A 25,246-nucleotide genomic window follows, 5' to 3' on the forward strand; every position below is an offset into this window, starting at 1 on the left:
GAAGAAATAGGGAATTCATGATACGAAGAGATTTTTGAAAAACAGAGAGCTTTTTATAAGGAACAAAAGGTTTTTTATTGGATAATTAAAGTGCGAAGGCGGGGGGTCTCCCGTGCAAAACTTTTTGGTCTTGATTTTTGATTTTAACTTTCTTTTTTCGATAAAAACCAGGTTTAAAAAATGAAAATGTGACTTTGATCGTCGTGGTCATTTAATTTGACAGTTTCAAATTTTTATTGTATGTGTAGATCAAATCCTGATCTACATTTTTGTAGTTGACTAACTTACGGTGACAATTTTGTCAGTGTATATTGTCACTGTAACTTGGAAATTGTTTGAGTCATGATCTCAGGTATTATCGGATAATTTCAATTTTAACTAGTTTTGTAGATTAAATCTTGCTCTACATTTTTGTAGTTGACAACTTTTTGATAGCACCGCCCAGTTTTGAGATACACGCAGTCTAACTTACACTGACAATTTGTAAGTGTAAGTTGGGAGAGTAATATTTGACATCCCGTCACGCTTTCAGGAGTTTTTGGATAACTTTAGTATTTATATGGTTTTGTAGATCTAATCTCGCTCTACATTTTTGCAATTGATAACTTTTTGATAGCTCCGCCCACTTTTGAGATATACGTCTTCGAAGATGGTAATTGCACTGACCAACACTTTTGGTCAGTGTAAAAATGCCAATATATTTGAGATCCCGTCACGAAGCTCCTTGGGATCCAATTTTTAAAAATTATGTTTGCATTCTGGCTTTAAAACAGCGCTTATATAGGAGGAAAGGACGGTAGATCAAACTGAATACGGGCGGTTTTTGTAGGCTTGCTACGCTGTGCGTTTTACACTGACCAAAAGTTCAAAAAATTTAGTCGGTGTAAAAGTGCCTAAATATTTGAGAGAACGTCACGGAACTCTATGGAACTTATGGAACTCCATAGATCAAAACCAGCTCTATATTTTTGTAGTTGACAACTTTTTGATAGCTCCGCCTTGTTTTGAGATATGCGCAGTAAGACTTACAGTGACAATTTTTGTCAGTGTAAATTGTCAGTGTAAGTTGGGAATTGTCACGCTTCCAGGTGCTGTGGTTGCGAAATGTCTTGATTAGAAAACGTTTAGAAAATACCATCAAACATCTCCGAATCAAAAAATCACTCTGCAAAAACTCTTATTTACTACCCGCAAATTGCAATAAAAACAGCGTCCCCCCTCGGAAACATCCAAGTATAAAAAGTGATCTACAATCCCCCAATTCCTGTTATTTCCATCATCATGAAGCATTTTCTTCTTCTTTTTCTTCTCGGGATTACTGTAGTCTCTGGTATTATTCGGCCAGGTGGAGGTGGATGGGATTACGGTGGCGGTGGAGGTGGTGGAGGACATCATCACTCCCATTCATCTTCTGAAGAGCATGGATACGGTGGTGGACACCACGGGCCACGCCCCCCTAGGCCACGCCCACCACGCCCACCACGCCCGGCAAGATGCCCATCCGACTGGATGACTTTCGATAGAACTGCAGGAACTTGGTGTGTGAAGGTGAGAGGGAGACTACAAACTACACAAACTACAAACTACAAACTCCTAGGTGTTCTTCGGACAACTGACGCAATGGGATGCAGAGAGTCAGTGTCAAACTCATGGAGCTACACTGACAGGGTTACAAGATGCTAATGAGAGGATGCAGGTGGCTGGTAAGTGGTGTAGATGAAAAGGGGGCGGAGCTAGGAAACAAGGAGAATGAAAAGCGGAAAATTTGCTATAAAATGGTATAAATTTCTTAAATTTTAAGCAAACAAGTGGTGAGGTAGGAGACTACAAACTACAGTCATTGCTCAACCTTAGTGTGAGTAGTTGAAGAAAGAAATTGAGCTATAACTCAAATGTGGGCGGAGCTAGAAGAAATATGCCAACAAAGAGAAGGAAAAGCGAAAAATTTGCTATAAATAGTGTAATTTTCATAAATTTTGAGCAAACAAGTTGTGAGGTAGAAGACTACAAACTACAAAGACTAGGGAGAGCGCGACATCAAACTTCAAAGGCTTATATCTTAGCAACGAAAAGTGGTATTTTGAAATTTTAAAATAGAAAATGAAGAGCAAAAAATTTGCTTTAAAATGATATAAATTTTATCAAAATTGGCTAAAATAGCGGCGACATAGGAGACTACAAACTACAAAAACCGGTTAGCGAGATTCTGCCTTGAGGTGGTCACCTTCGTACGCGTATATCTCAGCGGTCAGTACACCTTTTTTTTAAATTTAAATTGCAAAAGTGATCTACATAAAGTTTCCTATCAAACCTTATAGTTTTTTAATGATTTCACCTTTTTGACAGTCTGTTTAGACACTACAAGCTACAACGCGCGTGCTATCTGTGTAGTTCGACCTACCGTTGCAATTTCCTTGATATCTCTGCGCCAAATTAATTTTTTTCAATAATTTTGCCTGGAAATTTGATCTACATGACATTTTCTATTCTATTATAGCATTTTTCAATAATTTAACCTTTTTGACAGTCTGTTAAGACACTACAAACTACATAGTGCGCCTTGCCTCTGTAGAGTTACGTTCCCCTTTATATCTCACCACTCCGAGCATCTTTTTCAAAAATTCCACCTGGAAATTTGATCTACATGACATTTTCTACATTTTTATTTAGTTTTCCAATTCCGTATTCCCCTCCTTCATCCCCATATCCCCCATTCTTTATTTTCAGACGCCGGTCGTATCGTCAACAACCAGAACGGTGGTGGTTTCGGAGAAGTTTGGCTGGGTGCCACCCGGAAAACTGGTTGTAACAGAAGAACTGATTGCGCCCCGAATGACACTTTCCAATGGACGGATGATCATACCACAGGGACAGCCGGATTCTATTATCCAGGCTTAGAACCAAATGCTGTCGTATGGACTAATTGGGGGTGAGTTAATTAGTCAATTAATGGAAATTAGGTAAAATCTGTACTATTAACATACGCAGACTTTTTTCAAAACTCTCAAAAATGACGTCTTTTGAGGCAGAAGCCCACCGCGGAAAAAGGGGAGAAAGCGTCGCCTTATCTTTCCTCGCTGCCGGCCGCCATTTTCCTTGGACCGCGTGGCGCAGGTCGGTGCGCCGCCGCGTCCGATCTGGCAAGTTAAGCGTTGTTGACTACAGTTAGTTGTTGGTTCGAACCCATGTGAGCATATAAAAGATTTTTTGATATCTCAGGATTCAGAAATGAAAGAAGATTCTGAATGTGTCGTCTGTTTTGGATAATAAGGATATATTGTAACGCCCAGGGGGTTGCGAAGGAGGCTTAGTGCATCGACTGGTATAGATGTGAAAAAATTGTTAATTATGAAGATAATTAGCTAATTAGTGTTCCATTTCCAGCAACCAAAACTGTCTGGAACTCCACGTGTCAGTGTCTTCGGGTGCTCGTGCAAGATATGGATACAGTCACGGGGATCTGGATGATCAGCACTGTCAACAGACGGAAGTCAGGATGTATGCTTGTGGAAAAAGTCCCGAATAACTTAGTTGGGATTTTTGGGAGAATAAATTTATTGATTTTTTTGTTTGAGAGAAAAAAAATGAGAAAAACACTAACCACCAAAATGACACTGACCAAAAGGCCAAAATGGTACAATTTTTGACAATGTTCCCTTCATTTTTTGTTTGAAATTTGTATTCATCTTGTAGATCAAATCTTGATCTACATTTTTCTAGTTGATAACTTTCGGATATCTCCGCCCACTTTTAAGATACAGGCGTTTCCGCTAGGAGAAGAGACGCAGAGAAACGAGAGCGCTTTCGTTTCTCTGCGTTTCTTCTGCAAAAATAGTGAAAATATAAAAGAAATAGTTAAAAACAGCAGTTAAAACAACAAAAACTTGCAAAAATAATAGAAAATTGTTTAAAAATCGTTTTTTCAGCGAAAAAATAGTCCAACTTTGACACTTTGTATCAAAACCATCTGTAGCACGACTATTTGATTTTTAGTTAGTTTTGTAGATCAAATCTAGATCTACATTTTTCTAGTTGACAACTTTTTAATAGCTCCGCCCAATTTTGAGATACAGCCGGTTGAAGTTGACCTAACATGCGCCGCCACCCAGAAGAGAGACGCAGAGAAACGAGAGCGCTCTTCTTTCTCTGCGTCTCTCCTCCCCTCTCGCCTACAGGTTGCAATCTTTGAAGGCGTATATCTCAAAAGTGGGCGGAGCTATCAAAAAGTTGTCAACTAGAAAAATGTAGAGCAAGATTTGATCTACAAAACAAGCTAAAATTTGAAGAAGTGGGATATTAACAAATCGAGATACGGGCTCTCAACGTTGGACGATTTTTCAATTTTTTTTTTGTTATGGAAATCAATTTTTCGTCGTATGCAATTTTATTCCTTTGCAATAATTAAGACAATTAACTCGGTCTCTTTCCACACGCATACATTCTCCATGTCTGCTGACAATGCTCATCATCCATCGACCCATGCGGGTACCCCCAATTTCCCATTTGTCCATCAGCAACTGACACGTGGATAACAAGACATGATTGGAATCTGAAACAGTATGTAAATGTGCTCCATTGACAATCTACAGTACACCTACCTCCATTGATCATTCCAAGAGCCGCTCGGCTCGATACCTGGCCACCAGAATCCGGCGGTTCCAGTGGTGTGCCCATCAGTCCATTCGAAAGTGTCATTCGGAGCACAAGCCGCTTTCCATGGACACTCGGCACGACGTTTTCCGTCTATCCATACATCACTTCCACCTCCGTTAGCGTTGTTCACAATACGGGCGGCGTCTAGCAAATTCTATGTAGATCATTTTTGTAGTTTGTAGTTTTTTGATAGCTCCGCCCACTTTTGAGATATGCGTCTTGGATGATGCCTGCGGCGCTAGAATCGTTATTTAGAATTGGCTGGGGCGCCGTCGGCGCCAATAAAAATACAGTGACAAAGAATTTGCTAATCAAGCATCTTTAAAGATTAACAATTTTTTGATATTGTGTTTTTATTTGCGCCGAAGTCGCCCCAGGCACCCCAGACCGTTGTAGATAATCATTCTAGCGTCGTAGACATGTCTGCGCCGAAGGCGCGCCAGCTCCTGGATTCTAGCGCCGCAGGCATCTTCAGAGTCCCTAAAGATCGTATGAAATGTAAATCGAATTGTAGAAAATCTTCCGCTCTTTATTTTTCTAGTTGACAACTTTTTTCTAGCTCCGCCCACTTTTGATCTACACCTCATTCTCCAACCTCAGGTAGTTTTCTTTAGTTACTGTAGTTTGTAGTCTCCTACCCCACCACTCCTTTCCTCAAAATTTATAAAATTTATACCATTTTATAGCAAATTTCATGCTCTCCAACTTTTTAGTTGACAACTTTTCTCTAGCTCCGCCCACTTTTGATCTACACCACTTACTAGCTATCTGACTCCTCTCATTCCCATCTTGTACTCCTGTCAGTGTGGCTCCATGTGTTTTACACTGTTCCTGGGCGTAGAATGCAGTTCCAGTTCCAGAGAACACCTGGAAACTTGTAGTTTGTAGTTTGTAGTTTGTAGTCTCCCTCTCACCTTCACACACCACGGTCCTTGTGATCTATTGAATGTCATCCAGTCATTGGGGCATCTGGGACCTCGAGGCGGGTTTGGGCGTGATGGGCGTGGCCTGTGTGGGCGTGGCCTATTGCCATGTTCCTCAGAAGAAGAAGAGGAGAACCCGTTGCCATAACTCCGCCCCCCACCACCATTATCATTTATAATAATACCAGAGACTACAGTAATCCCGAGGAGGAGAAGAGGAAAATGCATTTTTTGGTGCACCGGAAGCACCCCAACGCTCTTCATTTTATATGTTTTTTGAATAAGTGTCGTAAAATTATATAGGCGGTAGATCACAAAATACGAAAAGCGGGAAAACATCAAACTAGATACCCTCTGGTTTTGCAGGAAATCGAAACTTTTGGTCAGTGTAAAATGAGCTATATTTGAGAGCCCGTCACGGAGCTCCACATTATACAATTTTTTGGAATTTTAGCGAAATTATAGATCAAACCGCGGGCTTCATTTTTGCAGTTGAAAATTTTTTGCTAGCTCCACCCACTTTTGAGATACAAGGGTTTTCCGGTGGTGACTCTCTCATCACTTTCAGCTGGCTCTGTATTTTCAAACGCTTGTATCTCAAAAGAGGGCGGAGCTATCAAAAAGTAGTCAACTGCAAAAATGTAGCCCTTGTTTTGATCTACAATAGTTGTTAAAATTCAGAAAGACATAATTACATGGAGTCCCGTGACGGGCTCTCAAATACAGTCATTTTTACAATAATAAATTTTTTTTTCCAAAAAAATTTTGAACTTTTGGTCAGTGTAAAACGCTCGGCGATGTTGCAAACCTAGTAAAAACCGATTGTATTCAGTTTGATCTACCTTCCCTCTTTATAGCATCGACCCATTTGATCTCTTGGCCTCTTTCCGAGTTTTTACTATAAAATTCACCGATTTTTTGGGTTTTTGCCGAACAAAATGAATTCCCAACTATTTCTTCTCCTCCTACTCGGGATTAATGTAGTTTCAGCATATTACGGTAGTGGACGATACTCATCGGAGTACGGTGGCCGTGGCCGTGGCCGAGGTCCCCGTCGACCACCACGCCCTCAACCACCCCGACCACGCCCACCACGCCCATCCAACTGCCCATCCGATTGGATGACATTCAATCGACCACAAGGACCGTGGTGCGTGAAGGTGAGAGACTACAAACTACAAAAACTACAAACTACAAGTTTCCAGGTGTTCCCTGGAGCTGGCACAAGTTACACTGCCCAATCAATGTGTCAAACGCAAGGTGCCGTACTGACAGGCGTACAGGATGCGAATGAGAGGATACAGTTGGCTAGTAAGTGGTGTAGATCAAAAGTGGGCGGAGCTAGAAAAAAGTTGTCAACTAAAAAAATGGAGAGCAAGAATATTCAATAGTGGGGGGCTGATGTTCAATAGTTCGATGATTACAGTTAAATTATTTCCTCACGTGGTGGGGGGCTCTAGAGGGGTGGGGGCTATAAGTAAAGAATACCAGGTTCTTGAACAATCGTCCCCCACTTAGTACTGGTGGGGGGTTCTAGTTCAACGCACAAATTTAAGTAGAACCCCCCCCGCCGTGAGGAAGAAGCCCCCACCAGTTTTGTACTGGGTGGGGGGCTCTTCTAAGGTTGATTTCAACGTGGGGGGTTCTACTGCGGTGGGGGGCGATAAGTAAATAATACCATTTTCTATAATATGGTATAATTTTTTATAAATTTTGAGAAAAGAAATAGTGAGATAGGAGACTGCAAACTACAGTTACTCAAGAAAACTACCTGAGGATGGAAAATGAGGTGTATCTCAAAAGTGGGAGGAGCTAGAAAAAAGTTGTTAACTAAAAAAATTAAGACTGAAAGATTTTCTACAATTTGATCTACATTCCTTTCGACAAAAGCATTCTAGCTTCTCTGTGATCTCTCACTCTCTCTTTCCTCCTCGCACTTGAAGGCATTCCTATCTTTAAAGGCGCATATCTCAAAAGTGGGCGAAGCTATCAAAAAACTACAAACTACAAAAATAATCCACAGATGCCGCCCGTATTGTGAACAATGCCAACAATGGTGGTGGATATCTATGGATTGATGGGAAACGTCGTGCCCAGTGTCCAAATAAACCGTCTTGTGCTGCAATTAACACTTTCGAATGGACAGATGGACACACCACTGGAACTGCCGGATTCTTTTGGCCTGGCGCTGAGCCCAACGCATTTGTACATGGACCGTGGGGGTAGGTGTACTGTAGATTGTCAATAGAGCACATTTGCATTGTTTTCAGAGTCCAATCTTGCATTGTAATGCATATTTCGGTGGCTGATGGACAGGCGGCTAGTTGGGGGTACCCGCATGGGTCGATGGATGATGAATATTGTCAACAGACATGGAGAATGTATGCGTGTGGGAAGAGACCGAGTTAATTGTGTCCTAATTAAGTTAATTGCCTAATTGCAAGAAAATGAAAAAGAATTTGAAAAATTGACCAACTTTAAGAGCCTGTATCTCGATTTCTTATTATCCCACTTTTTTAAATTTTAGCTTGTTTTGTAGATCAAATCTTGATCTACATTTTTCTAGTTAACAACTTTTTGATAGCTCCACCCACTTTTGAGATATACGCCTTTAAAGATCAAAAATTTTTTTTGGTCAGTGAAAAAATGCGTTTTATTTGAGATTGCGTCACGAGGTCCTGTGTGACCCAATTATTTTGAAATTATGCTTGTTTTGTAGATCAAAACTATCTCTACATTAATGTAGTTAAAAATTTATTGAAATCTCTTTCTACTTTTGGGATACAGGCGTTCAAAAAATACCTTTTATTCCTCATCAAACATCTCCGAATCAACAAACCTTTCTGCAAAAAACCTCTCATTTCCCTTTAAAATTGCAATAAAAAAAGCGTCCCCCACTTTTCGGAAACCTACAAGTATAAAAAGTGATCTACAATCCCTCAATCGATCATCATGAAGCCTTTTCTTCTTTTTCTTCTTCTCGGGATTACTGTAGTCTCTGGTATTATTCGGCTTGATGGAGACGGTGGTGGTGGTGACTGGGATTACGGTGGCGGTGGCGGTGGTGGAGGAGGACACCATCCCTCTCATTCATCTTCATCTTCTGAAGAGCATGGACATGGTGGGCACGGTCATCACGGGCCACGCCCCCCTAGGCCACGCCCACCACGCCCGGCCAGATGCCCATCCGACTGGATGACTTTCGATAGAACTGCAGGCACTTGGTGTGTAAAGGTGAGAGAAGACTACAAACTACAAACTACAAACTACAAGTTTCCAGGTGTTCTCTGGAACTACCACAGGTTATAATGCCCAATCGATGTGTCAAGCGCAAGGAGCCGTACTGACAGGGGTACAGGATGCGAATGAGAGGATTCAGATAGCTAGTAAGTGGTGTAGATCAAAAAGGGGCGGAGCTAGAGGAAAGTTGTCAACTAAAAAGTTGGAGATCATGAAATTTGCTATAAAATGGTGTAAGTTTTAGACGCCGCCCGTATCCTGAACAATGTCATCGGAGGTTTAAATAATGCGTGGCTTGGTGGGAAACGTCGTGCCCAGTGTCCAAATAAACCGTCTTGTGCTCCATTGGACACTTTCGAATGGACTGATGGACACACCACTGGAACCGACGGATTCTGGTGGCCTGGTCCCCAGCCAGACGCCTATTGGGATGCAAACTGGGGGTAGGTTGTGATAGATTGTCAATGAAGCACACTTGCATACTGTTTCAGAATCCAAACATGTCTTTCTATGATCGTGTCAGCTGCTGATGGAAAAACAGGGATTTTGGGTTACCCGCATGGATCGATGGATGATGAACACTGTCAGGCGACAAGGAATTTGTATGCGTGTGGGAAGGAACCGAGTTAAATGTGTCCTAATTAAGTTAATTATCCAATTGCAGAAAAATAAAAATTTCAAAAATTGTCACAAACTTTAAGTTCCCGTCCCCAGTCCGGGTTTCATCCCATTTCTACCAATTTAAGCTAGTTTTGTAGATTGAATCTTGTTCTACATTTTTGTAATTGAAAATTTTTTGATATCTCCGCAAACTTTTGAGATACAGGCGTTTGAAGTTGGCGCCCTCCGCAAAGTATAGGTGCACTCTCGTTTCTCTGCGTCTCTATTCCCCTCTCGCCTGCAGAATGCAATCTTCAAAGCGCTGTATCTCAAAAGTAGGCAGAGCTATGAAAAAGTTGTCAACTAGAAAAATGTAGATCTAGATTTGATCTACAAGAAAATCATAAAATTATAATAGTCGTGCTACAGATGGCTTTGTTACAAAATGTCAAAGTTGGACTATTTTTTCAATGAAAAAAAACGTTTTTTTGACAATTTTCTATTATTTTTGCAAGTTTTTGTTGTTTTAACTGCTGTTTTCAACTATTTCTTTTATATTTTCACTATTTTTGCAAAAGAGACGCAGAGAAACGAGAGCACTCTTGTTTCTCTGCGTCTCGCCTCCTAGCGGAAACCCTTGTATCTCAAAAGTGGGCGGAGATATCAAAAAGTTGTCAACTAGAAAAGTGTAGATCTAGATTTGATCTACAAGATGAATGCCAAATCAGAAAATTGAGTAAAACAGGATGATCTCAAAAATAGTTATGGGAAAACAGTTATATAGGAAGTTTTATGGAACACTGGATGTTGAAGTTTTAAAATGTTCAAAAATACCTTTTATTCCTTATCAAATATCACCAAACCAACACACCACTCCAATTTTTCTGCAAAAAACTCTTATTTCCCCCTCAAATTGCAATAAAAAAAGCGTCCCCTGTCGGAAACCTACAAGTATAAAAAGTGATCTACAATCCCCCTGTTTTCTATTATTTCCATCATCATGAAGCCTCTTCTTCTTCTTCTTCTCGGGATTACTGTAGTCTCTGGTGTTATTCGGCTTGATGGAGACGGTGGTGGTGGTGACTGGGATTACGGTAGCGGTGGAGGTGGTGGAGGATGGGTACACCATCACTCCCATTCATCCTCTTCATCATCTGAAGAACATGGACATGGTGGGCACGGTCATCACGGGCCACGCCCCCCTAGGCCACGCCCTCCACGCCCACCACGCCCACCACGCCCATCCAACTGCCCATCCGATTGGATGACATTCAATCGACCACAAGGACCGTGGTGTGTGAAGGTGAGAGGGAGACTACAAACTACACAAACTACAAGTTTCCAGGTGTTCTCTGGAACTACCACAAGTAATACTGCCCAGTCGATGTGTCAAGCGCAAGGAGCCGTACTGACAGGAATACAAGATGCTAATGAGAGGATACAGTTGGCTGGTAAGTGGTGTAGATCAAAAGTGGGCGGAGCTAGGAAACAAGGAAAATGAAGAACAAAAATTTTGCTATAAAATGGTATAAGTTTTATAAAATTTGAGCAAAGAAGTGGTAAGGTAGGAAGCAACAAACTACAGAAAAGAGTTAGCCTCAGCAAAAGTAGTTGAAGTGTCAGAAATTGAGCTATAACTCCAAAGTGGGCGGAGTTAGGGGAAAGTTGTCAACTAAGAAAATGGAGAGCGCAACATTTGCTATAAAATGGTATAAATTTTACAAAATTTGAGCAAAGAAATGGCGAGATAGAAAACTATAAACTACAGTTACTCAAGAAAACTACCTGAGGTTGGAAAATGAGGTATATCTTAAAAGTGGGAGGAGCTAAATGAAAAATGTTAACTGAGAAAAGTTAGAGAGCGGGAGATTTTCTACAAAATTCCATAGATTTCTAAACATTTGAAAAAATTAGCAGCGGGGTAGGACGCTACAAACTACAGTGGAAGCTTGAGGCTACCTACCTATCTTTAAAGGCGCATATCTCAAAAGTGGGCGGAGCTATGAAACAACTACAAACTACAAAAATGATCTACAGACGCTGCCCGTATCGTAAGCAATGCCATCGGAGGTTACAATAATATGTGGCTTGGTGCGACACGTCGTGCTCAATGTCCAAATAAACCGTCTTGTGCCCCATTGGACACTTTCGAATGGACAGATGGACACACCACTGGAACCGACGGATTCTATTTTCCACCCGGGGAGCCGAATGCCCTTTATAAGGCACAGTTCGGGTAGGGTGTACTGTAGATTCTCAATAGAGCACATTTACATTGTCTTCAGAACCCAATCATGTCTTGTTCTAACCATTTCATCTGCTGATGGACAAATTGGTAGTTGGAGTTACCCGCATGGATCGATGGATGATGATTACTGTCTGGATCCATGGAAAATGTATGCGTGTGGAAAGGAACCGAGTTAATTGTGTCCTAATTAAGTTAATTGCCTGATTTCAAAAAATAAAAATTTCAAACATTTTCCCAAACTTTGAATTCCCGTCCCCAGTCCGGGTTTTATCCCATTTTTACCAATTTTAATAAGTATTGTAGATCAAATCTTGTTCTACATTTTTGTAATTGAAAACTTTTTGATAGCTCCGCCCACTTTTGAGATACAAGCGTTTGAAGTTGGCGCCCTCCGCACGTCTCTCGTTTCTCTGCGTCTCTATTCCACTCTCGCTTGCAGGGTGCAATCTTCAAAGCGCTGTATCTCAAAAGTGGGCGGAGCTATCAAAAAGTTGTTTACTACAAAAATGTAGATCATGACTTGATCTACAAGAATTATTAAAATTAAAAAACATTGAACCCCATGGGGTCCCGTGACGGGCTCTCAATTACAGGGACGAAAATTCTCTCAAAATAAAACGTTGACTCCATTCTATCGATTATAACTCGTTTAGAAGTATAGAATTTCAAAAAGGGAGTTTTTAATAAAAAGTTGCCCCAAAAAATTCCTATCTTTAAAAAAAATAAAATCAATATTTCATCGAGAATCGTAAAAGTTATTAATGATTCAAAAGTAGAACAAAACCTTGACATTTTTTTGTCGCTTTTTTTGCCTATTTCTGAGCATAACTCTGCTCTTTTCTACTCCAGAAATATGGAATTTGGCAAAAAGTAAGAAAACGTTATTAGCTAAGCAGCTAAAAAAAATTATCAAAAAAAATATGGTTTGAACAAAGTTGCACGAGGCAAAGCAAAAAACTTTTTTGGACACATTTTTAAGCCCCGCCCACTTTTTTTGGCCCAGCCATACCTACTACCCATTGGGAAAGAAGGTGGTGGATCGAATGTGGTTGTGAAACGTCTTGGTTAAAAAAACCTCATCAAACATCTCCACTTTTTCTGCAAAAAGTCTCATTTGCTATCCGAAAATTGCAATAAAAAAAGCGTCCCCTGTCGGAAACCTCTAAGTATAAAAAGTGGTCTACAATCCCCCAATTCACTTATTTCCATTAACATGAAGCCTATTCTTTTTCTTTTTCTTCTCGGGATTACTGTAGTCTCTGGTATTATTCGGCTGGATGGTGGTGATGGTGGTGGTGACTGGGATTACGGTGGCGGTGGCGGTGGAGGAGGACACCATCATCACTCCCATTCATCTTCATCTTCTGAAGAGCATGGACACGGTGGGCACCACGGACCACGCCCCCCGAGGCCACCCCCATCCCGCTGCCCATCTGACTGGATGACATTCAATAGAGCACAAGGACCGTGGTGTGTGAAGGTGAGAGGGAGACTACAAACTACAAAAACTACAAACTACAATTTTCCAGGTATTCTATGGGAGCACAAGTTACACAAGTTACACTGCTCAATCAATGTGTCAAACGCAAGGAGCCGTACTGACAGGAATACAAGATGCGGATGAGAGGATACAGTTGGCTAGTAAGTGGTGTAGATCAAAAGGGGGCGGATCTATGAAAAAGTTGTCAACTAGAAAAATGGAGAGCACAAAATTTGCAATAAAATGGTATAAGTTTCATAAATTTTTAGCAAATAACTGGTGAGATAGGACACAACAAACTACAGAAAAAAGTTAGCTTCAGCAATAGCAGTTAAAGTCAGAAATTGAGCTATAACTCCAAAGTGGGCGGAGCTTTAAAAAAGTTGTCAACTAAAAAGTTGGGGAGCGGAAAATTTGCCATAAAATGGTATAAGTTTCACATTTTGAAAACAGTATTATATTCTAACTTCACTGAGCTCCATCACTCTTCAAGGCATTCCTATCTTTAAAGGTGCATATCTCTAAACCTAGAATAGCTATCAAAAAGCTACAAACTACAAAAATGATCTACATAAAATTTGCTAGACGCCGCCCGTATCGTGAACAACGCGAATGGAGGTCTAGGTGTTTTGTGGATTGGTGCGACACGTCGTGCTCAGTGCCCATCGAAAAATGCTTGTGCTCCATTGGGCACTTTCGAATGGACTGATGGACACACCACTGGAACCGACGGATTCTTTTATGCACCTTCGGAGCCGAATGCCCTTAGGGATGCAAATTGGGGGTAATAGATCACTTAGATTCTCAATAGAGCACATTTGCATCATTCTGTTTCAGAATTCAATCATGTCTTGTTCTGATCGTGTCAGTTGCTGATGGACAAATGGGAAATTGGAATTACCCGCATGCGTCGATGGATGATGGCTTCTGTCAACGGCCATGGCCAATGTATGCGTGTGGGAAGACTCCCAGTTAATTTTATTTATTTATTGCATACACATGACGACAATGTACGATAAAAATTAAGAAAAATCATTTTCCATAACCAAAATTTTTTTTTAAAATCGACCAACTTTGAGAGCCCATCCCTTGCTCTTTTCTCATCCCATTGTTCCCATTTTTTACTAGTTTTGTAGATCAAATCCAACTCTACATTTTTTTAGTTGACAACTTTTTGATAGCTCCGCCCAGTTTTGAGATACACGCGCTTTTAAAAGTGTAAAAATGCCGATATATTTGAGATCGCGTCACAAGGTCCTGTATGGCCCAATTTTCTTGAAATTATGCTCGTTTTGTAGATCAAAACTAGGACTACATTTTTGTAGTTGAACATTTCTTGATAGCTTCTCCCACTTTTGAGATACAAGCCTCAGAAATTAGGCTACCGAACACCGCAGTCGAGTAGCTCTTGTTTCTCTACTGCAGTGGCCAAGTTACACTGACCAACATTCAGAGCCCGTTTCGGAGCCGCGTATGGCTCAAAACTTTTTGAATTTAGGCTAATTTTGTAGATAAAATTGTGATCTGCATTTTTGTAATTGGCAAATTAGCTCCGCCCACTTTTGAGATGTGCGTCTTTAAAGATGAGTGAGAGCGCTCAAATCTTCTGTACATTCAAGATCGCGCCGCAGGCGCCCCAGCCGATCTTAGCCGATCTCAATATATCCAGATGTCCTAACCTAAAGATTTCTGACCCTTTATTTCTCCACTATTTTTTTCTGGAAACTGTCCAAATCAACAATTCGATTCCAACAACATTCTCTCCGTATCAATAAAATTAGCATAATTCTATTCCCTTCTCTCTCTCACTTTTTGTCAGTGCATCATCATCATCATCACCAACCATCCCTTTCCCTCTCCCATCTCTCTCGTGTCGTTGTAAAGCAGCAATGGGGCGGAGCTTAAGAGAGCGGGACTCGACAGAAATAGTGTGGGGAATGAGGAGACCGCAGAGAGAGAGTGATTGGGAAGAGAGAGAGAGAGACGGGACCGCCCGTGTTCACTCTCTCCTCCCATCCCTTCCCTCCCCTTCCCGGCCGAAACGCCACTCACGATTTTTGAATTTTCGACATAATAATTAAACACGAACGAGTTCCTGGGGAGAATCTCTCTCTGGAATATTCTTCTACTTTTTTTCTTCTTCACTTCCTATCTTCTGCACACACACGACCCTTAAATGCTTCATAACTACGATGTCGCCAACGATTTTGGCGCCAAAATGCAGACTGGCGCGCCTCAGGCGCCAAGGAACACACTGCTGAGTGTTGGTGAGTTGGGGAATAAGAATACCAGTATTGAGATCGGCTAAGAATGGTTGAGATCGCTGGGGCGCCTGCGGCGCGGTATCGACATTTCAAATTTGAGATTTTTGGAGTGTTGATAAGTTGTCAGTGTAAAAATACAATGACAAAAAATATGTGCACTGACCAAACATTTTTTTGTCAGTGTAACCTTTTTTTGAAAATTATTGATTTGGGAACTTGGTATGGCGCAATTTTTGAAAATTGTTATATTTATGTAGACATCAAATCTAGAGCTACATTTTTGTAGTTCACAACTTTTTTCTATCTCTTTTCATTTTTGATCTACACCTCATTTTGCAACCTCCGGTAGTTTTGTTGAGTAACTGTAGTTTGTAGTCTCCTACTACCTCACTAATTTTTTGCTCAAAATTTATGAAATTAATACGGTTTTATAGAAAATTTCTTGCTCTCCATTTTTCTAGTTAACAACTTTTTTGAAGCATTGCCCACTTTTGAGATACAACGCTTTTAAGACAGCGCGCTTAAAGACTGTAGACTGAGTTTAGAGTTTAAGATCCCGTTATGACTTTTAGGTGGAATTTTTAGGTTTTAAATTTATATTTGTTTTGTAGATCAAATCTAGAGCTACATTTTTGTAGTTGACAACTTTTTTGTAGCTCCGCCCACTTTTGAGATACAAACGGTTTTAGAACGAAAGGATTGTTGTGGCTTTTGAAGGAAACCAAAGGAAAGTCATGGAGTCAGTTTGGAGATATGGGATGTGTTATATATTATTGGAAAACTAAGAAAACACTGATTCCAAATGCATATTCAGTTTTTGTCTTCGAAGTCTCGTTTTGAGGTCAAAATTTAGGATATTTTGTTTTGAAATTTTTTGTTTTTGCCAAAATGTTTCCTATTGTTGACCTTCTTTTTCACGAATAACAGACATCGATGGCGAAAATTGAATATATATTTGGAATCGATATATGACATATGCTATAACTTCATCTAAATTCTTACCGCTTAAGACCACACTAACCAACTCAAAAACTCCCGATCTTTCGAAGATTGTACATCGCGCCGAAGGCGCCCCAGCGATCTCAACGGATCTCAAAATACTTGTATCAGGAGGTTCTTGTCTACTATCAAATTCGGAATTTTCATAAAAATTCAATAGAGCGCATTTGCAACTACTTCATCAATCGCCAAGGTTAGAGTAACGCGCCGAAGGCGCCCCAGCCGATCTCAAGGGATCTCAATATACCATTGAATCATTGTTCTGTCTGTCCGGATGTCCCCCTCCCAATCAATATGAGTGTGTAGATCAAAACTTTTTCAAAGGTTTTCCCATCATCTCCAGCTGTGTGAAAATATCCGAAACTTCTTTACACTCTTCTCCCATCCCAGTTGATTATCTTTTTGTGATGTCTGCGTCTCTTTTTCTCATTTCTTTCGAAGCATCATCTCATATATCATCTCTCTCAGAGAGGGGATTCTGTCAAAACGACAAATAGTAAACTCAACTTTCTAGTAGAAATCTGAGAGATCAGGTGATTTGAGCGAAGGACTACGTAGGGGCTACAAAGCGGTAAAGGCGCGCCAGCCAGGGTAAAACTGCTAAACAAAAAAAAGTTACACTGACAATAACGGAATTTTTTTTTTGATTTTCAGTCACTGTAAAAATTTGTCAACTTTGAGATAATGTCCTTACACCAGGGACGGCCCAATCTTTTTGAATTTAAGCTAGTTTTGTAGATCAAATCTATATCTCTATTTTTATAGTTGACAACTTTTTGATAGCTCCACCCACTTTTGAGATACAGGCGTTTGAAGTTACACTGACAATTTTGTCAGTTCAAATTGTCAGTGTAAGTTGGGAAAGGAATCTTTGAGATCCCGTCACGCTCTCAGGTGCTGACATTTGGTTTTGAATTTTGACTAATGTTGTAGATAAACTCTTGCTCTACATTTTTGCAGTTGACCATTTTTTGATAGCTCCGCCCACTTTTGAGATACAGGCATTTTAAAGACTGTAACTATTGGTCTGTGTAACTTTAGGTCACTGTAAATTTTTGTCAGTGTAGTTTAGTGAATGAAATTCAAATTTACCATGGAATTTGAAACTTTTATAAAAATACAATAGAGCGCATTTGCCTCTACTTATCAACCTACAAATTTACACGCCGCAGGCGCGCCAGCGATCTCAACCGATCTTAGCCGATCTCAACCAATCTCAGTTTTCTCAGTTTTTTTTCCAAGATTCAAGTCTTCAAGACTACAAACTACAATTGATCCCTTGTAATTAGCCTCTCTTTCAATTAAATCATTACATAAATATATCACTACAAACATGTTTAACCTCCTTGTCTCTCTCTTCTAAAACAGTGTCCCCCTGCCGGGAGATCCGATGAGCAAACATACAAGAGGCTTCTCTTTCGGCTCGGGGAGCCACCGCCACTTAACAAATGATAAAAATGTGTTTTCGGGGAAACATTTACAAGAAGAACGACTTATTTTTGATATAAAATTGATAGTGAAGAGGGGGGACACTGTTTGTATAGTAGATCAAATGGGGAAGAGGTCGGGTGAACTTTTACTTCTCTCACTGAGCAACAGGGATTACTGTACTGTGTTAAGGGGTCAGAAATCTATTGAAATCGGCTGGGGCGCCTGCGACGCGATCTGGAATCTTTAGAAAGACAAGTTTGTCAGTGTAACTACGTAGGCTACAAAGCGGCAAAGGCGCGCCAGCCAGGGTAATTTAGTATGGAAATTGAAATTGCTGAACTGCTAAACAAAAAAAAAAATAACACTGATAATAACGGAATTTTTTTTGATTTTCAGTAAGTGTAACAATTTATCAACTTTGAGATAGTGTCCTGACACCAGGGACTGTCCAATCTTTTTGAATTTAAGCTAGTTGTGTAGATCAAATCCAGACCTTCATTTTTGTAGTTGACAACTTTTTGATAGCTCCGCCCACTTTTGAGATATCGTTGGTTGAAGTTACAGTGACAATTTTGTCAGTGGAACTTTCAGTGGAAAAAAAGTGTTGAAAATAGTGAGTAATTGCCAAAAAAAACTGCAAAAACAACGGAATTTGGACAGGGGACTAACTTTTTGGATTTCTAGGCCAACAACCAGATTTTTGATATTATACTCTTTTTTGTCAGTGTACCATTTTGGTCAGTGTAACTTGAATATTGAGATCGGCTGATATCGGCTGGGGCACCTGCGGCGCGTTATTCTTACCTTGAAGGTTCCTGAAGTAGATGCAAATGCGCTCTATTGAAATGGAGTAGTTTATAAAAATATAAAAATTCCGAATTTGATGGTAACCAAGAGCCTCCTGATTCAAATATTTTGAGATCGGTTAAAATCGCTGGAGCGTCTTTGGCGCGATTTTCAATCTTTGAAAGATTGGGAATGGACTTTGAATTGGTGGTCATCCGGATGGACAGATTGAAAGAAGATTTAGAATAAAAACTGAAAAAAAATTTAAAATGACATTTTTTATGAAATATTGAGATCGGTTGAGATCGCTGGGGAGCCTGCCGCGCGCTTTTGATGTTTTTATGTGTCAAGAACAATTTAGTGATAAAAAACGCAAAACATAATAATAAAACAATAAATTGTGAACACTTTTTAAACATTTTTTGAAAATAATTAATTTTTTTTTGAAAGAAATGCAAATTTTGACTAACTTTGACAGTCTGTCACGACCTCATTTTTTGAAGAAAATTTGCACATTTTATATTGACTTTGTAGATCAAAGCTAGATATTTATTTTTGTAGTTGACAACTTTTTGATAGCTCCGCCCACTTTGGAGATATGCGCTTTACTGCAAGAGCATCCTCTTAGGGTGGCTTATATCTTTAAAGGCGCATATCTCAAAAGTGGGCGGAGCTATCAAAAAGTTGTCAACTACAAAAATGTAGATCACAATAACATCTATAAGAAAAATATAAATTTATAACATTGGGCTAACTGGGAACATGACGGCGATGGGATGTTAAAGTTGGCCAGTGTAACTTTTGTCAGTGTAACTGTCAAAAACCGAAAATCTTCAAATTTTCTCAATATTTTCAGACCAACAACTGCAACTAATGAACACTATAAACAATATGGTTCGCGCGAGTCAATTCACTTCTCAACTCGCGAATACTATCTTTACACTTTGTGCTCAACTTAAAACTTCGGGTTCAATGCTGGAACAATCGCATAAAAGTGAGTCAGAAAACGCGTCGAAGGCGCGCCAGCCTTCAAACTTTTTAGGATCAAAAAAATGGAGGGCCTGAAGGTTTGTAAGCCTCAAAACCCTAGTCAAAATACTAAGCCTGGCGCGCCTAGGGCGCGTTTTTGTTTTTTAGAAGTCACGCGCCGGAGGCGCGCCAGTTTTACGGTTTAAAAAAAAAATTTTCAATATACCCTAATAATCAATAGTCTGGCGTGCCTCAAACGCGTTTTAATCTTCAAGAAATAATTAAAAATTCTAGTAGAGCGCACTTTCCAAAAAAAATTTTTTTTGGAAATTTTTTTTCGCATTTTTTCTCAAAATTTTTTCTATTTTTTTCCAGATGAATTGAACAAAGTGTTCACATCTCTGCGTCAAGCGTGCTGTCGAGATAACGGACAACTTGGGACACCGTGTCGGCTGAAAATAATGGAGCTCGTCGAGTTGCGAGCGATGAATTGGCGGACGAATCTGGCACACAGCCAGTATTACGTGAATAGGCCAGAAGGACGTGAGTTTGACTACAAAGACTACAAAGACTACAAACTGCAAACTACAAACTAGAAAACTTTTTAAGTTGGTAGCTGCTTAGCTTGGTCAAGTGTTAGAGCATCTTTGCTACTAGTAGACTACAAAGACTACAATGACTACAAACTACAAAGACTACAAACTACATTTCCAGAACACGACCCCGCCCCCACTGTCGGAATCCCGCCCCCTTCTGCCACGTCATCACAAATGACGTCATCAGTGACGTCACCTGTTCCCCAATCCCCCCAACCACCGATGCATTCATTCGTTCCTCAGAATCCGATGATGTTTCAGGACCCTATGGGCGGAGCCAGAGATTTTCAGGGTGAGTTATATGAGGGAGGACATCCGGATAGACAGACAGCCGATTTTTCTGCGAGTTTTTCCAGCAAAAACTGTCCAAAAATGATGAAAACTCACAAAAAAAAGTCTGTGACAAAAACGCGTCAAAGGCGCGCCAGATTTTGTGCCTTCTAAAATTTTTAAAACTGGAATAGTTATTAAAGGTCCTGAGGGTTCATAAATACAAAAAACGGGGTAGAAATATCTTATCTGGCGCGCCTGGGGCGCGTTTAGAAGTCGAATAGTTAAAACGCGCCGGAGGAGCGCCAGTTGTGCGGTTTTTTTGATTTTCTAGGTTAAATTAAAGACTGGCGAGCCTCACGCGCGTTTTAAACTAGAAAAAGTTTGGTAGAGCGCACTGTCCAACAAAAAACGAATCAAAATGCATTGTCTGGCGCGCCTGGGACGCGATTTCAAAAGAAACGCGCCTAAGGCACGCCTGACTTTGTAGTAAAGAACTGTAGCTGGCGTGCTTTAGACGCGTTTTTGAGACTAATTTTTTGGCATAGTAGAGCGCACTTTCTAAAAACTTGATTCATTGGATTTTTGCCGGCTGGTGCGCCTTCGGCGCGTTTAGAAGTCGCTTAGCTTAAACGCACCCAAGGAACAGCAGACTTTGTAGTGAAGAACTGTGGCTGGCGCGCCTGCGGACGCGATTTCAAACAGATTAGCTTTAATACGTCATACCTTGAAATTTTAGGATATATCAGTTGTCTAGATCTCTCAGTTTTGTAACCTGGCGCACCTTCGGCGCGTTTCTTTTTGAATCACGTCCCAGGCGCGCCAGACAAGGTATTTCAACCTAAGGTCCTTTGGTAACTATTTCATTTTTCATTAATACATAACTGAAAATGTCTGGCGCGCCTTCGGCGCGTTTTCTTGGATGTTTTTTGTGAGTTTTCATCAATTTTCAATTGTTTTTTTTCAGCCAACCCTGGGGGTATTTTCTTCATTCCGGCGGCGTCGACATGGATGAATCCCTTGATGCCAATGCCTCCCAACCCATTTTTGCCCCATTCAATGATGCCCCCTGATCATCAAATGTTCCTTCGACAGAGATCTTTGAACAACAAGAAACCGAATAATTTGATGAATAAGACACTCCAATTGAGACATGAAATGATCATTCGAAACTCGGATTCCGGCAAGATTATGGGTGTGAAGGGGCGGAGAGTGGCTGCCGTCGAGCAGTTGACGAATACGGTCATCTCGTTTCAGAAGGTTAGTTTGATAAGTTACACTGACCAACAACTTTGAGATCCCGTCCTGGTCTTGGTTCTTATTCTATTTTTCGAAAATTTAGCTAGTTTTGTAGATCAAATCCAACTCTACATTTTTGTAGTTGACAACTTTTTGGTAGCTCCGCCCACTTTTGAGATAAAGGCGTTTGAAGTTACAGTGGCAATTTTGTCAGTGTAAATTGTCAGTGTAACTGGGAAATTGTTTGAGATCCCGTCACGCTTCCAGGTGTTGACAGTTGATACCTGAATTTTAGTTAGTTTTGTAGATCAAAAATATCTCTACATTTTTCTAGTTTACAATTTTTTGCTAGCTCCGCCCACTTTTGAGATACACGCAGTCTAACTTACAATGATAATTTTGTCAGTGTAAATTGTCAGTGTAAGTTGGGAAGGTAATGTTTGAGATCCCGTCACACTTTCAGATGTTGACAGTTTGTTTTGAATTTTAGCTTATTTTGTAGATCAAATCATGATCTACATTTTTGTAGTTGACAACTTCTTGGTAGCTCCGCCCACTTTTGAGATACAGCGCCTGAAAGTTGAGATACCATGCCGCGCTTATATCTCGATAGTGGGCGGAGCTACCAAAAAGTTGTCAACTGTAAAAATGAAGTTCTAGGTTTGATCTACACAGCTATTATAAATTCAAAATATCCTAATAAAATTAGAGGCCGTAACAACATGTCAAAATTTATTAAATTTCAAAAAAAAAAGCAATTTTAATTTGAAATTTTGAACCCTGTCTTTATATATACTGTGTGTTTTCTTATGATTTTTCAATTGATTGATTTAAATTCCAGGTCGACGCCAAATCAAAAGAACGTACACTGACAATCACTGCATCCACAATGGAGGATATTGAGAGAGCGAAAGATATGATTATTGATACGATTCGCAGAAATATGAGTCCGATTCGGGTGAGTTAAATGGAGATTTAAAAATTATAGACGTTGCGAGCACATTTCAAAACGCTGAAAAATTGAAGCACAATTCAGAAAAAAACAATTTTTTTGAACTAAAAAAGTTGAAATTTCAGTCAAAACTTGCTAACTTTGAGAGCCCGTCACTATCTCAGCTTTTGGAATTTCTTTTTCAGTTTTCAACTAGTCTTGTAGATCTCATTTAACTCTATATTATTGTAGTTGACAACTTTTTGATAGCTCCACCCACTTTTGAGATACAAACGTTTGAAAATACAGAGCCAGCTGAAAGTTATGAAAGAGTCACCACCGGAAAACCCTTGTATCTCAAAAGTGGGCGGAGCTATCAAAAAATTGTCAACTACAAAAATGGAGAACTAGCTTTGATCTTCACAATGCATATAAATTTGAAAAGAATCTGGCTATATATGCTCCCGTGGGAGTGTCTGAAAATATTAATTTTTAACACTGACAAAAAATTTTGTCAGTGTAACTTTCTTAGCATTCTTAGACGATCTCAATGTCTGGGGCGCCATAGGCGCGTTTTTAAGCAATTTCAGACATTCTGAATTCCACTTCTGCGATTTTAAACGATTTCGATGTCTTTCTCTTAACACCAAGATTTACAGTGACAAAGTACACTGACCAACTTACTGTGACAAAAATTTTGGTCATTTTATTTTGGGAATTTCATTGTCTGGGGCGCCTTAGGCACGTTTTTAAGCGATCTTGTGCAATATGAAGCGATTTTAGACGATTTCAATGTCTTTTCGAAATTTCTTCCTCTGTTCCTCCAGACAATCCTAATTACCTGAACGAGCCGATGGCGCGACAGACACCAAGATTTACACTGACAAAAATTGTGGTCATTGTATTTTGTCGTTTTATTCGGTGGGTGCAAGTTTAGGCATCTGGGGCGCCGTAGGCGCTATTCGAAGCGATTTCGAACGATCTCAATTCCTCCATTTCAATTTTTGATGTTGCGCCGTTGGCGCGTTTTTAAGCGATCTTTAACTATCTCAATTCCACATTTACAGTGACAAGATACACTGACAAACTTACAGTGACAAAAATTTTTCAAATTTTTTGTTTCAGACGGATATGTCGATCCCGCCTCCAATGCCCATGTCCAGTGACCTCCATCATCCTCAACAACATCCTCAACAACCGACTCAAGGGGGATCTCCAGAAGACGAAGAGGACGATGACGACGAGGAAGATATAAAACTGGAGCAGACATCCGATGGAAAACTCACATTTCATTGTGATGATCCTGAACTCCTTGCCGCTGCTCAAGAGGCCCTATCCGCCTATCTCCGGGTCCGCGCCCGTCCGTCAGCCGAGGAAAGAGAGAAGAAAAAAGAGAGGAGAAAATCGATGCCCCTTCAACAGACCGCCCATCATCAACAGGATGTTCCTGTCATGTTGAAACCGTCGAAAACGTTCCATGGATCGACGCCCAACTTGGCTGATGGTCTCGCGGCGACTACTACTGTAGTCATGGCGACTACTGTAGCGCCACAACAGATGGTCGCCGCGCAACACGTGCACCAGCCACAGATTATTGGAGATGTTAGTGAGAATTTGGTAGAAATTCTGCATTTTTTGAGCCAAAAACGACGAAAATCGGTAGAAAATTGACTGATTTAGAGCATTTTGACTTTTTGCTGAGGCTAACTGAGTTAATGACTACAAACTACAAAATAAAGTTAGCCTCAGCAAAAAGTCAAAATGCTCTAAATCAGTCAGTTTTTCACCGATTTTTGTGCTTTTCAGCTAGAAAAATCGGAATATTGATCTTCTTACATGATAATTCGGATATCTATTCAATTTCAAAAAGTAATATCAAGACTACAAACTACAATTCTCTGTTAGCCTCAGCAACCAGTATGTTGACCATTTTTAGCTAGAAAATAATGTATTTTTCTTTTATTTCTATATGAAATCCTCTAATTCACGAAATTTCGCAGAAATTCTGCATTTTTTGAGCCAAAAACGACGAAAATCGGAAGAAAACTGACTGATTTTGAGCATTTAGACTTTTTGCTGAGGCTAACTGAAGAAAGTGACTACAAACTACAAAAAAAACGATATTCATCATTTTTATCTAGAAATTCATTTATTTTTATTCTATTTCCATATGAAATCCCAAAATTCAAGAAATTTGGGCCGATAAATCATTAAAATTCACTAAAAACTCACTGAGGCTAAGCGACTACAAACTACACCTCCGCCTCAACAAACCATTTTCAGCCAATTCGCTACAACCGTGACATTCTAATGACGGCTCGTGAGACCCAGAGACAAGCAATGACACCAGAAATGCTCAAAGAGATTACTGCTGTTGCTCCGGACATTTTGATCGCTTGATTTTTTCATTTTTAGTATTTATTGATTTTTTCCTCTTCCGCTACGTTTCTTCAGTTTAGTTGTTCTCCATATAATCAACCTACCGGGGTGTGTGATACTATTCCATTCAAAACTATGAGCTGTTCTTCTTTTTGTCTAAAAATTTGTCATATTAAAAAAATCAATAATTTTTCCTACTTTCCGCTGATTTTTAACAAAAATGGCAATAATCACAGAG

General features: G+C 40.0%; 7 protein-coding genes across 7 annotated transcripts; 6 read left to right on the forward strand and 1 right to left on the reverse strand.

The window, feature by feature from the left end:
* Window positions 1-1,281: 1,281 nt before the first annotated feature.
* GCK72_003456 (uncharacterized protein) lies at window positions 1,282-3,526 on the forward strand (the record flags this gene model as incomplete). The annotated part of the gene is made up of 4 exons (XM_003107463.2): window positions 1,282-1,548; window positions 1,598-1,703; window positions 2,728-2,929; window positions 3,385-3,526. 4 exons carry the CDS (start codon window positions 1,282-1,284, stop codon window positions 3,524-3,526), a joined length of 717 nt encoding a protein of 238 aa, XP_003107511.2.
* An 884-nt stretch (window positions 3,527-4,410) lies between these two features.
* GCK72_003457 (uncharacterized protein) lies at window positions 4,411-5,804 on the reverse strand (the record flags this gene model as incomplete). The annotated part of the gene is made up of 4 exons (XM_053724067.1): window positions 4,411-4,549; window positions 4,599-4,797; window positions 5,415-5,520; window positions 5,568-5,804. 4 exons carry the CDS (start codon window positions 5,802-5,804, stop codon window positions 4,411-4,413), a joined length of 681 nt encoding a protein of 226 aa, XP_053592712.1.
* A 710-nt stretch (window positions 5,805-6,514) lies between these two features.
* GCK72_003458 (uncharacterized protein) lies at window positions 6,515-7,985 on the forward strand (the record flags this gene model as incomplete). Its single annotated transcript, XM_003107418.2, has 4 exons — window positions 6,515-6,736; window positions 6,782-6,887; window positions 7,600-7,798; window positions 7,847-7,985. 4 exons carry the CDS (start codon window positions 6,515-6,517, stop codon window positions 7,983-7,985), a joined length of 666 nt encoding a protein of 221 aa, XP_003107466.2.
* A 543-nt stretch (window positions 7,986-8,528) lies between these two features.
* On the forward strand, window positions 8,529-9,446 carry GCK72_003459 (uncharacterized protein; the record flags this gene model as incomplete). The annotated part of the gene is made up of 4 exons (XM_003107326.2): window positions 8,529-8,810; window positions 8,857-8,962; window positions 9,061-9,259; window positions 9,308-9,446. The coding sequence occupies 4 exons, from the start codon at window positions 8,529-8,531 to the stop codon at window positions 9,444-9,446; spliced, it is 726 nt and encodes a 241-aa protein (XP_003107374.2).
* Window positions 9,447-10,416: 970 nt separating this feature from the next.
* GCK72_003460 (uncharacterized protein) lies at window positions 10,417-11,840 on the forward strand (the record flags this gene model as incomplete). Its single annotated transcript, XM_003107459.2, has 4 exons — window positions 10,417-10,719; window positions 10,762-10,867; window positions 11,454-11,652; window positions 11,702-11,840. 4 exons carry the CDS (start codon window positions 10,417-10,419, stop codon window positions 11,838-11,840), a joined length of 747 nt encoding a protein of 248 aa, XP_003107507.2.
* Window positions 11,841-12,877: 1,037 nt separating this feature from the next.
* On the forward strand, window positions 12,878-14,120 carry GCK72_003461 (uncharacterized protein; the record flags this gene model as incomplete). The annotated part of the gene is made up of 4 exons (XM_053724068.1): window positions 12,878-13,144; window positions 13,194-13,305; window positions 13,730-13,928; window positions 13,982-14,120. 4 exons carry the CDS (start codon window positions 12,878-12,880, stop codon window positions 14,118-14,120), a joined length of 717 nt encoding a protein of 238 aa, XP_053592713.1.
* Window positions 14,121-19,497: 5,377 nt separating this feature from the next.
* GCK72_003462 (uncharacterized protein) lies at window positions 19,498-25,029 on the forward strand (the record flags this gene model as incomplete). Its single annotated transcript, XM_003107419.2, has 7 exons — window positions 19,498-19,618; window positions 19,969-20,136; window positions 20,308-20,481; window positions 21,427-21,719; window positions 22,540-22,656; window positions 23,755-24,231; window positions 24,913-25,029. 7 exons carry the CDS (start codon window positions 19,498-19,500, stop codon window positions 25,027-25,029), a joined length of 1,467 nt encoding a protein of 488 aa, XP_003107467.2.
* Window positions 25,030-25,246: the final 217 nt, after the last annotated feature.

Source organism: Caenorhabditis remanei, chromosome I (genome assembly GCF_010183535.1).
Source record: "Caenorhabditis remanei strain PX506 chromosome I, whole genome shotgun sequence".
NCBI lineage: Eukaryota > Metazoa > Nematoda > Chromadorea > Rhabditida > Rhabditidae > Caenorhabditis > Caenorhabditis remanei.